General features: G+C 32.6%; 1 protein-coding gene across 3 annotated transcripts; it reads left to right on the plus strand.

Annotated features, from left to right (window-relative positions):
• The first annotated feature begins 4,164 nt into the window (after positions 1 to 4,164).
• On the plus strand, positions 4,165 to 7,438 carry LOC107951424 (growth-regulating factor 1). 3 transcript variants are annotated; one of them, XR_005906305.1, is made up of 5 exons: positions 4,165 to 4,878; positions 5,517 to 5,726; positions 5,928 to 6,288; positions 6,389 to 7,180; positions 7,266 to 7,438. XR_005906305.1 is itself a non-coding variant. In XM_016886475.2 (4 exons), the coding sequence occupies exons 1-4, from the start codon at positions 4,491 to 4,493 to the stop codon at positions 7,122 to 7,124; spliced, it is 1,695 nt and encodes a 564-aa protein (XP_016741964.1). In that variant the 5' UTR covers positions 4,165 to 4,490; the 3' UTR covers positions 7,125 to 7,438. The 3 variants fall into 3 exon arrangements, 2 of the variants coding, with proteins under 2 accessions (XP_016741964.1, XP_016741965.1); XM_016886475.2 differs by having other exon boundaries at positions 6,389 to 7,438; XM_016886476.2 differs by having other exon boundaries at positions 5,931 to 6,288; positions 6,389 to 7,438.
• The last annotated feature ends 5,157 nt before the right edge of the window (positions 7,439 to 12,595 follow it).

Consider the following 12,595-nt stretch of genomic DNA (forward strand, 5'->3'; position numbering starts at 1 on the left):
GAATGGCCTATTATAGTAGCTGAGGGAATAAGGGTGCAATAGCCATTCTGTGGAATCACTTAAACGGTGAAACAAACTACTGCTTTACTGTAGCGCGCGGAGTAGTGACGGAATAGAATAGCAATTCCATCCAACCAAACATGCTGTTATAATATCCACCCCACTGAATGTGAACCATCATTACCATCTACTTTTATGTTATATCAATCTTTTTACCAACTTTTGTTATATCTTTTTTCTCTTAGATTCTTCCCCGTCCTTCTTGCGTAATATTTGCCTTCACCATTTTTTTTACTTCTTTCTATTTTCTTTTTCATTTGAATGATTAATTCTTTATTTATCTTCGTAGAACTTTATTTCATTAGAAAAAGAAAGATCTGAATTGTGTTATGCATCCGACACAATAAAAAAAATTGTATACGAATCAAATTAACTCGAGATAAAAAATATTAGTATTTGGTACATTAGTAGTATAAATATTTTTATTCTACAAGTAATTTTAAAATTTTTTGTTTGTTTTTTTATAAAATATTTATATTTTTATTATATTATTATATTATTGTAGGACACTTGTCAATCTCTTGACTCTATTTGTAGAGTTTAAAAACTCTACTCACAAATTACCAAATAATTTCCCTTAAAAAATTGGTATAAATATACAATAACATATTTGGATATTATTATTTTATATTTTCATAAATTTATGTAATTAAACTACCAAATCTTTTAAACTTATTGAGTGTTTTTCCGCGTGCCCCTTCAAATGGGTTAACTCTGTGTATTTCTATGATACGATCATTGTTCATAGATGTTGCATACTAGGTAGGTTTCCATGCATGATGACACGTATTCTACCTTAGGGTTAACATGTGTATACTTAAAATAGGTTCGCACCATGTGTAGGCAAACCCATATTGTGCGTCCTCATCTTGTGCTCGCCTATGTACGAACCCATACAGAGTGCAGATCCGGACCCGAAGGACTAGTGGGTCAGTAGGTTGATAATAGTTAGTATCATAACAATTGTTGCACCAAATTGTTGAGTGTTTCTCTGTGTGTCTCTTCAAATGGGTTAACTCTGTATATTCATATAATATGAACATTGTTCATAGATGTGACATTTTAGGTAGGTTTTCATGCATGATGACACGTACCCTACCTTAATGTTAATATGTGTATACTTAAAGTGGGTTCACACCATGTGAAGTAGTAGTGGAGCTAAAGGGGGCAAGCAGGAGCCCCAGCCTCCTTTAAAATAGAAAATTTTCTATTTAAGCCATTTATAATTTATAAAATTTTAAATTAGTAATGGTAAAAATACACTTTGGCCCCCCAAATAATAAAAATTTAATTTAATTATTTAAAAATTATAAAGATATAGTCTATTAAAATGGTGAAATTATATTTTTACGATTGTAAAAATATATAATTTAATTCCGGGCTCCCCAGATTTTTTTTTGCCTCCATCACTGAAGGCAAACCCATATTACGCATCCTCATTTAGTGCTCGTCCATGTGCAAGTACTATGCATATGCGAACCCATACAAAATACGAGTCAAGACTCGACAGACTAATGAGTCAATGAATTAATAATAGTTAGTATCATTACAAAACTTATTTAAAAATTTCTTTTATAATAAAATATCAAGAAAAAGAAGAGATGGGGGAATTGCACATTTCACAAAAGCTGCAAACAATATCCCGAGCAAATTTTAAACCATGAAACGTTATATATATTCAAAGAAAAAATTATAGGAATTTGGTACGAAAAGTTTAATGTTGAGAAAATTATCGATGATTTGATATTTTTAAGGCCATAAAAACTTATTTTTTTTAAAAAAAAATCATAATTTCGAGTATGTTTTTCAACCAGATCTACTATAATTACATTTGCAACTACATCTACTTATGAAGTATGAATAAAATTGAATGAAGCAGCAAAAGTTTGTCTCAATAATTATTGAAGACAATGAATTTGAAGTTGTCCTAGGAAGAATAAGACTTAGGAAGATGCCTTGATGAATGTTATTTAGTATTGAGTTTATGAAAAGAGTAAATTATTTATTTGATAAGAAAGAATTGTATGAAATTATAATTTTATATTATTTTTATCTCTTTTTAATAAGAATAAATTATTTATTTATAAGCTTATATTTGAAAACATGCTGTTTTATCAATTTATAATGTTATTGAAATAATACATTTTTAATACATTAATTTTATTTTTATCTTATTTTAAATATAATAATTTTTAAAAGAATAACTTATTTATACTTAAATCAACATATAAATATTAATTTTTTTAATTCAAATTCAAAAGACAAATTATTTGAATAGATTCATTTGGTATTTGAATATGTTAAATATGTGAAATGATTAAGTAATTTTTTTTGAAATATTTAGAAGATAATAGAATTTTAAATTTAAAAAAAGAATTCAAATAATTACCATCTAAAAATAGAAAATCTATGGATTGGTGTTTGATTTCAAGCATTTCCATGAGAGAGATTGTTATAAAATTAAAGAGGGCCTTGGAAAGAGTAGATTTTCCTTTTTGGTGTCTGTCACGTGGCAATGCATCCTTGTCACATGACTTCATGGAGCTCACCACTTCCCTTGGTCTTCTTTTAAGCTTAACTTTGAGATAAGAATAAAAATATATTATTGATAAAAAGAAACCGTTAACTAGCAGACTTTTCAAGGCAAGGCAACAAATTAAGTTTTGTTTAGTTGCAAGACAAGAATATTTAAAAATACTAATAGGTTGGTACATCTCCTTTCATTGTTAATAATATTATTACAATTGAATTAAGACTCAATTGATATAATAATATTAAAATAATATAAACAGTGTTTGAATTTAAATTATGAAAATAGTCACATTAAATATATATAATTAATTAATAGATAATATTATAATAATATCTATACTATTTATTAAGTATTTTACTGAGTTGGTGTCACTTCTAATCAAGTCGTTAACTCAATTAGAAAATTACATAAATGTCTTTTCATAATCAAAATAGGTTATACTATTTGAAGACATTTTTGTGTTTTCATTTCATTTTAACAAAAACTAATTAAAATATTATTTAAACCTTCGACAATTGAATTAATAAACCTTAAATTTACTATTCAATCAAAGTTTTATTTTAATGTATATATTATATGTATATATATTTAACATAATCTCCATTAGTTGTATATATCGATAATATTGTTAATTTAGTTGGTGTCACAAGTCAACTTGATATTAACTCATAATTGTTGACAAAATCATTATAAATAATTGTAGTGCAACTAGTATTGTTTATTTGATATATTTATGTGTTTAAATTTTATTTTACTTACAATTTAATCTTTTTTTTATTTTAACCTTGTACATTTCTCATATATTATTACAATTAATTAATTTCAAACCATACATTTCATTATTCATTGTATGTTATTTTTAGATACACAATTATTTTAAATATGTGATTTTCGGATAGGATTTCTAATTTTCTTAGAAGAATAGAATTAAAATAATGTCGAACAATAATTATTAAACTTATATTTATAACAAATTACTATAATACTCATAAGAATAAAATATTAAAAATAATATAATTAAATATACAAAGTATAAAAAATGCAAATAAATAAAAACATATTTAAATAATTGATAAAAGAAACAAAATCGTAATTAAATATTTAGAAGTTTATAGTCAAATATATTATACATAATTAATATGGTATTTAAATGCATAAATTATGTTTTCCCCTTTTTCTTTTATCAAGATAGATAAAAAGGAAAGAATTGTTTAAGTTTGAAATTGATTCCTAATATATAATATATTGAAATATGCAATAAATTAGTAATATTCAACCTAATTTTATATTATTATTTTTTGGTAACCCCAAATTTTTTATTTCCATTCTACATATAAAACTCAAAACCCAAAAAGATTTCTTAAAAGGTGAACCGAGAAAAGTTAAAAAGTGCTGAAGTTTGCACGTTAAAGACAAATAAATCCTCCATGTATCTGACAAAGAACATTTTGTTTAGAGTAAATTATCCAACTCTCGAAGGAGTTTTCTGTAATTCTAATACTCCCAACAGAAGAAAATTATTATGTGAAAGGGCTTACTTAACGTGTTAGAGTGATCTATGTTGTATCAACTCAAGGCTTAAATATTGGATAAAACTTTTCGTTACTTAAACAATGGCAGCAGCAGCTCCTATATATTCCTAATCTCTATATACTATATATCCATCTTTGTATGTATATATACAGAGAGTGTGGTATTTAAGACAAGCTCTCACTGTTTCTATTTATTTATTTTTCTCTCTAAACATCAAATCTTTTGAAAAAGAATAGTCTGGTTTGATTCTTGAGACGAAGCTTAAACCATGAAGCTTTTGTTTTTAGTTCTTGCAATAACCCAATGGTTCATTTCTCGAGTCTAGTGCTTTTGTAAGTAGGGGGGTTTGGGGGGGGGTTTCTATATGGATTTTGGGGTGGTGGGTTTGGAGGGTATTGTGGGTTCAGAGACTAGTACTGGTTTTACTTTGGTTGCTTCAGAATCTGAGACAAAGCAGAAGTTGTATGGATCTGCGTTTCTCAAGCAAAAGAGATCTGGCAGTAATGAAGATGACTGGAGGAGTTCAAAGCTGGCCAAATTTGATGATATTTCAGCCTCCAAGGCAGTGCTGTCCCAACACAGAAATACTTTATTTCGATCTAATACCTCTATCTTCTTTGATGGACAACAACAGCAGCAAATGCTGAGCTTTTCTGCTCCCAAATTAGAAGCTCTTTCAATGGGGAGGAGTTCCCAAAATGTCATATTCCCTTACTTTCATCTCACATCACCAGCATGTACTAGAAATACAGGTATATATAATTGTTAATGATCTATTCAACAACATTTGTGGAAATGAAATACAGCATGCTTGTGAGTTGCAACCAAGGATCAGACATGTTTTGTTTTTGGTTTTCTGATTTGAGTTTCTGGTGAAGGTTCTTTTCATGGAAATCTAAGAGTGGTGTTGTGTTTTAGAGTCTTGTCAATCATCTTCCTGATTTAGGGGTGAAAAATATTTTTGGTAATAATCCAAACAATGAGCAAGGGAAGGAAAGAAGAACATTTGTGCAAGAAGGAAAGAATAATAGTGGAGAGTGAGAGAATCAAATGGTCCATCTTTTGATTGTTTTGGGGTTATTCTTATGTTTCCTTTTTGTTATCTTTACCTTTTCCCCCATCTTCCTTTTATGTAATGTTTGCTTCTTGTTTCAAAGGCCACAAATCCATCACTCAAATGTTGCAGACTAGTTTATGATTTCTGGATTAACTTGCCTTCACCACTTTCTAAACAGTCCCTTTTTCCCTTTTTTCTCTTAAGAGGAAAATCTAAAAACTTTTTCATTTCCACTATGCTGCTTTGATAGCCTTGAAAGTTTTTGGCTTTTCTGTCTTCATATGTTTTCTTTTTGTTCCGTCTTTTTTTGATGGTGCAGTCTTTTTGTTTCAGGCTACAATACTGGAGGATTTAATGGTGCAAATATGAATGGTGGACCATTCACTTCATCTCAATGGATGGAGCTAGAACATCAGGCTTTGATCTATAAATACATGACTGCAAATGTGCCAATACCATCAACTCTTCTCATTCCTATAAGAAAAGCCCTTGATTCTGCTGGTTTCTCTAGCTTTTCTGGTGGACTCCTCAGACCCAATACATGTAAGTTCCTGTCTCTTGGAGAAGTAAGAAAATCAAAACTTTTTCCTTTGTTTTTTAACTGTTCATGTAATTTGTATCCAAACGCAGATTTAACTAAGTACATTTTCTTCTGTTTGTTAGTTGTAGTGCATTTTTTTTTGTTTGTTAATCTGTTTTGTTCACAAGGGTGTTCCATTTATTTGTTCTTGGGGTGTTTTCCAGCAGTGGGATGGGGAGCTTTCCATCTTGGGTTCTCAAACAACACTGATCCGGAGCCAGGACGGTGTCGTAGAACAGATGGAAAGAAATGGCGGTGCTCAAGAGATGCGGTTGCCGACCAGAAGTATTGTGAGCGGCATATGAACAGGGGCCGCCATCGTTCAAGAAAGCCTGTGGAAGGTCAATCCGGACGTTCCACCGCATCCACCACCACTACTACCACCAAGCTGATGCATTCTGTCTCGTTCTCTTCAGCATCAGTGGTAGGGCCAAACGGTGGAAACGGTGAGTCCAACAGCCTCACCATTGCAGAGCAGCAGACTGCTGGTGAATCTAATCTTTCGCACTCTGGTCCACTAAACAGGTGATACGATAATCCTCCCAGCATACTTGTAATTAACATATATCGGTATTTGACGAACTAGCCATTGATGGATTCAAAATCTATTGGTTACTTTCTGCAGGTGGCTTCTGAATAAAGAAAGCATTGGTGAAAGAATGCATGATACTGCTCCTGGGAATGAGTTTGGAGTTGTTTCTTCTGAGTCACTCCTTAACCCTTCCCACAAAAGCTATTCCCTCATTAAGTGCATTAATTTTGGCTGTTCTCAAGATCTTGATAGTCAAGAAACCGAATCACATCGATCAGTTCGCCAGTTCTTTGATGGCTGGCCTAAAACCCAGTCCGACTGCTCTTCCATTTTCTTGCCTGAAGCTGATGTTCAATCAGACCGGACTCAGCTTTCCATTTCAATGCCGATGGCGCTCTCGGATTTCATGTCCTCTACTTCGTCACCCAACAATGAAGATGTAACTCATTCACCTCTGCAATTATCGCGAGAACTTGACCCTATACAGATGGGATTGGGAGTAGGCAGTGTTGGTAATGAAACAAACTGGAGGCAAGCGAATTGGATCCCCATCTCTAGGGAGACTTCCATGGGCGGTCCTCTGGGTGAGGTATTGCACAGCAATAACAGCAGCAGCGCAGAGTGCAAGAACTCATCGGCACTTAACCTTATGACAGAGAAGTGTGATCATAGCCCTCGGCTCGGATTGTCTCCTACAGGGGTCTTACAAAAGACCATGTTTGGTTGGCATTCGAATAGCAGTGCTGGAAGCAGTCCAAGAGCAGAGAATAACAAGAATGATCTCCTTGGTTCAACCATTGTTCATTCTTCCTCTTTGCCAGCTTTGTAACCACTTCATCCTCCGAGGCAAGTCCTGAAGAAGAAGAAGAGAAGCATGAATTTTATGTACGTTCCGGCAAGCATGAAGAATTAGTTATGAAAGCTTAATTATGATGTTAAACCCTAAAATACCTTCTTTTTTTTTATCCAGGGTTTGTGCCGCCATTATATCAAATATATCCAAGTAATTGGGCGATGGTAGTTGTTTAAAGTTGAACAAAAAATTTGATTTGGTTTTATTGTTGAGCATGGCCGTTGTTAAGTCACTGCTGTGGACAAAGGTTATAATTTCAATATATAGTGAACATGGGAGTTTGAGTTGAATATATATAGCCATGGTAATAATAATAATCAAATCTTGTTCGGGAGGGTGAAATTTAATTCCACTTAACAATTTTACATGTGTTCTTTTTTATTAAATATTTTACTGCCAATCGAAGTAATTTCCTTTTATTTATATACTTCTAAGTTTTTGATATATTTGAGAATTTTTACACTCTCCATACATCGGAGTTCGTCCTTATTGGAGTTTGTTTTGTAAAATGCCACATAAGTGTTTTAGCTTAAATGTTAGAAAAATATTTATAAAATAATAAAAGTTATTTAAATTTTTAATTGAAAATTGCAATTAATACTCAATTGAATCTTTAGAATATCGTTTTTGGTCCAAATCCCTATCGAGTCGTTTATTGCTGAGGCAGAAAAATGCGAAATTGAATAGTTTAATTGATATTTTTAATTATTTTATGAGGGATTAAATGATTTTTATTATAAAAATTTTAAAAAAGAAATTCTAAAAAGTATTTTTAGAAAGTACTTAAATATATATATTTGTTATTTTGAAGGATTGGAGACTTCGTTTTCGGTAATAAAAAAATGAAGAACTTAAAAGTGTGATGGTGACCAGGTTAGTATCAAGTTTCAAGTGAGGGTTTTGAGTGACAATGAATTTAGTGTTTGATTATTTTGGTTACAGAGAGGCAATGTAAAGGATGCTGATAAGAATGAACTAAAAAGACAATATAAGGAATTGTCATAAAATAAAAAGCTTTACTAATTTTTTATCAAAAAGTATGTAAAATTTATTATATTGTAATAATTTAAAAAAATGATAGAATTAATTATATAAATATTTTAAAATTATTAAATATTATAAAATTTAAAAACAAGACTTTTATAAAATTTTTATCATTTTAATAATTTGATATAATTTTCTATAACTTCTTTTTGGTGATAAACAAAAGAGAAAGTTACATCAAATTAAATTGAGCGAAAACATCGCTAGCTTTCTCTTATTAAAGGAACCCCAAAACTTCATTAGGTGCGACATCAATAACATGTAGGCTTGACATCAATGCTAAACTCAATTTAGCTAAATAGTCAGCAACTAGATTACATTCGCTGGGAACATATCTTATCCGCCATTGACCTTTAGCTCTCATAATCCATTGGACTCTCCTAAACATTGTGATTCCTAAGTCCGCCATCGCATTGTCTTGTAAAACTCTGACAACCTCTAGATTATCTATTTGAGTTATGGCCCTTCTGATACCTTACTAAGTAGAACAAGAAAACCATTTAAAATGCCACATAATTCAGCCTCAAAAACTGTACATCTTCCCAAGTAATGATAAAACCCCAAGATTCAATTCCCATACTGATCACGCAACACACCACCAGTCAAAACATTCCCATTATCTCTTGCCATTGCACCATCAATGAATAAATGCATCCACGTTCCTTCCAAGGTTGCATGAGAACCAGAAAAATGGCTAGTGCATTGATCCCCATAAAGGCTTAACTCATATTGCTGTGCCCAACTAAAAGAAACCTTGACAATCTCATAAGCCATCCAAGTTATGCCTTGGAATATAAACAAATTCCTATTCTTCCAAATTCACCAAGAAATAAGACCAAAAATGTAAGACCAAATAACCCCTCTACCAAGTAACCTCACGTGACACCCAAGATTAGAAGTGAACCTGTCATGTAATGTACCACCCTCAACTCGATCGATTTTTCTAATCCAAATATCGTGCATTATTGTAACGCCCTGATTTATTAATTTTTTATGAATCCTGTAATAATTAGGTCTCTGTATCAGTGGTTAAGTGCTTTAATTCTATGTTTGAGGTATTGGGTTTAAGTCTCAATTCAATCGTTTTGTTCCTAGGCCTCTCGAATTTAAAATAAAATTTGTTTGTTACCAAAATTTTGGAGTTAGATTTTTAAATGAGTTTGTTTAATTTTAGATTAATTAATTAATAAATAAAAGATAATCATGTATTTAATATATAAGGTTTTATCTTTTGGGTTTTGTTTTGAAAATAAATAAAAGAAAGTGGTTAATATGTGTGTTTTTATCCTTTCTTTCTTTTAAAATAAATTTCATTTTATTTTTGTTTTATTTATTTTATTAGAAAAAAACCTCACGTTTTGCACCTCTGTTGTTTCCCCTAATTCATGTCGCAATTCCAATTTCAAAATTTGGCACTTTGCTTTTAATTTTTTTTCTTATTTCTTTTCTTCTTCGTTCTTTTATCTTTCGTTTCTTGTTTCGTTGGGCTAGTGCTAGTGTTTGAAGCAATAGTTTGGGATTCCTTGACGGCTAATCCAAGGGTAAGGTATTTATTTTCAATATTTTATGCACTATTTGTAGTTGTGTTGGACGATGGTTGCGTTAATTGTTTTAGTGATGTTGTATTTTTTATGCGATTTAGGAGTAGTACAAGAGGCAGTGGGTGACCCTCCAACGATTTAGAATTTGTGTAATAGCTGTTTGTACTCCGGTAAGGGTGTAGTTGTGTTATGAAGGGTTGTTTTATTTGATTGGGTTCGATTTTTAGTCATGATTTCGTAATTCATTACTGAAATTGGTTGTGTTAATTGTTAATTAGGTTCTGGGGTTATTTGTATTTGAATCGGCATAACAAATATAACAGGTGTGTAACGAGAAACCCAAAAAATAGCGAGTGGCGAAAACCAAAATTGGGGCTTGCCTACGCCACACGGACGTGTGGTAGGTTGTGTGTGAGGCTGTGTGTGACACACAGGCAAGGCCATTTTGGGCCGTGTGGGCCGAAATTTCAGAATTTTTCCTTAAGGTTGTACATGTCATCCCAATCAACAATGGGCCTTCTGTGGGTTCGATATGTGTTATATAAGCCTTAAAGCATGAAATCTGTTATTCTATTAGTATGAATTCGGTGTAAATAAAGCCAAAATGCATGTAATGTGATGCGATATGTTTGATCTGTTATGTATAAGCATGTCCAATATCTGTTATTAGCATGCATGATATATATATTATGGTATCTGTTAATCTATTATATTTGGTATTCTGTTTGTATCTGGTTATGGGGTGAGTTATGTATTATGTGAAGGAAGTATTTTATGTGAGGCGTTAACTTGCCATTATACTGGCAGCACTGCTGCGATTTGTCTAAAAAGTGTTGTAAGGACACTAAGTGGTGTGTAGGGTTGGGTAGGTGTTTTATACCCCACATGGTGTGTTAGGATGGTCGGAGATGGTGTGTAGCGAATAGGGGTAGAATTGTAATTTGCATATGGCTCTAATTCTGCATGAGACATTCGTCAGTAACTATTTTCTTATGTATTCAATTTGTGATTCTGTTTCTATTAGTAACACATTGAGTTATAAAACTCACTCTCTGTTTGTTTGTCACATTCAGGTAACCCTCAGACTTAGGCGGGTCAGAGCGGTGGGAGCTTGAATATGTCCGCAATTCCATAAAACTTTATTTACATAAATTTGGCTTATTTAAAATTCAATTTTGAGTTTTATAATTTTTGGACTCTTTGGACATTTGGGTTTATTTCTAGATTTGAACTTTTAATTTGGGTCTTGGCATGACATTTCATAAAACAATTTTTTTTAGAAAATGGCTATTTCTACGATTACCTGTTTTTAAGAAAACAAGCTCTATTTTTTTAAATGTAACGTTTTAAGAACATCAGCTACAAATTATTTGATTTATTTAGAAATGTAGACAATTAACAGTTTTAACTATTTAGTATGACAAACATTTTCATAAACGGGTTTTAATTAGCAAATATATGCAAAGTCTTTTAATAAGCGAGAGTCAGATTTATAACTACTTTACGTAACATTTTCAGATTCAGCCATAACGTCTAGGCCGAGTTTGAGTTGTTACATTTAGTGGTATCAGAGCCAGGTTACGAAATTTGGGCTGTGAAAAATTTTGGGTTCAAAATTGTATTTGTAAAAACTATTTTTCTAAAAGAAGTTTACTTATAAATGAATCAGAAAAGTAAGTATATAGAATACTGAGTCTCTGGTACCAATCCTGTAAGTACTTCTAACTTAGAAATACTTTAGTTAGAAAATTCTGAAATGATTAAAACTGCACTGAGTTAGTTAGAGACTAAATTTTTTGAAATATCTAAAAACTTCTTTTGATAATAATTTGAAGCATAACATACTTGCTAATAAATACTGAAATTGATACATAAAACTTTGTAATGTAGATAAAACTGTGAATATGATGAGTGCTTATGGAACGAGTAACTATGGTACTCGTGGGTGCAGTGAGCGCAGTAGAGGGATTTGAGCTGAGTCATCCTTAATGGGTAGTATGCTTAATCTGGATATGAGTGAGACACTGACTACACCTACTATTGAGACCGAGTCTCAAAGTCGCTCGATTGGGGACGACGCATTGTTCCAAGCCATGCTTAGAGTGTTGGAGAAGGTCGCTAGACTTCATTCTGATTCTGGGAGGTGTGGGTTGGCAACTGAACGACTCCGGTCTAATGGTGCTGAGTAATTTAGGGGCGTCACTAGATTCGCCTCGACTGTGGCTGAATATTGGTTGGAGGCCACCGGGAGAATCATGAATGATATCGATTGCACCCTTGAGCAAAAATTAAAGGGTGCAGTATCTCTACTTCGCGATGAGGTGTATCAGTAGTGGATAATGGTTGAGAAGGGTACTCAGCTGGATCATATTACTTGGGATTATTTTAAGACCGCCTTCCAAAGTAAATATGTGGGGACAAGTTACGTGGATGCTCGTAGACGCGAGTTTATGAACCTCACTCAGGGTGATAGGACTGTGGCCGAGTATGATGCCAAATTTCTGATATTGAGTCGTTGCGCTCGTGGGATGGTGGCGACTGGGTATGAGAAATGTTTCCGCTTTAAGGATTTAAGGGATATTCTGAGAGTTTTGATAGCTCCTCAGAGGGAGTGAGAATTCGCCGTCTTAGTGGACAAGGCGAAGATTGCTAGGGAGGTTAAGCACGTTGAACGCGAGAATAGGGACTGAGAGAGGGGTAAGAATAAGAGGGATTTAGAGCCCTCTAGTTCTATTTAGAGGCCTAAGAAATGGGCAGGTCTGTTGGGCCTTCGAGAGTTGGGGTTACAGTTACCTTTACTATGGTTCAACTATGTGGGGACTATGGTAGACGTCATCTGAGCGAGTGTTAAAGGACGTTAGG

Source organism: Gossypium hirsutum, chromosome A02 (assembly GCF_007990345.1).
Source record: "Gossypium hirsutum isolate 1008001.06 chromosome A02, Gossypium_hirsutum_v2.1, whole genome shotgun sequence".
Lineage (NCBI taxonomy): Eukaryota > Viridiplantae > Streptophyta > Magnoliopsida > Malvales > Malvaceae > Gossypium > Gossypium hirsutum.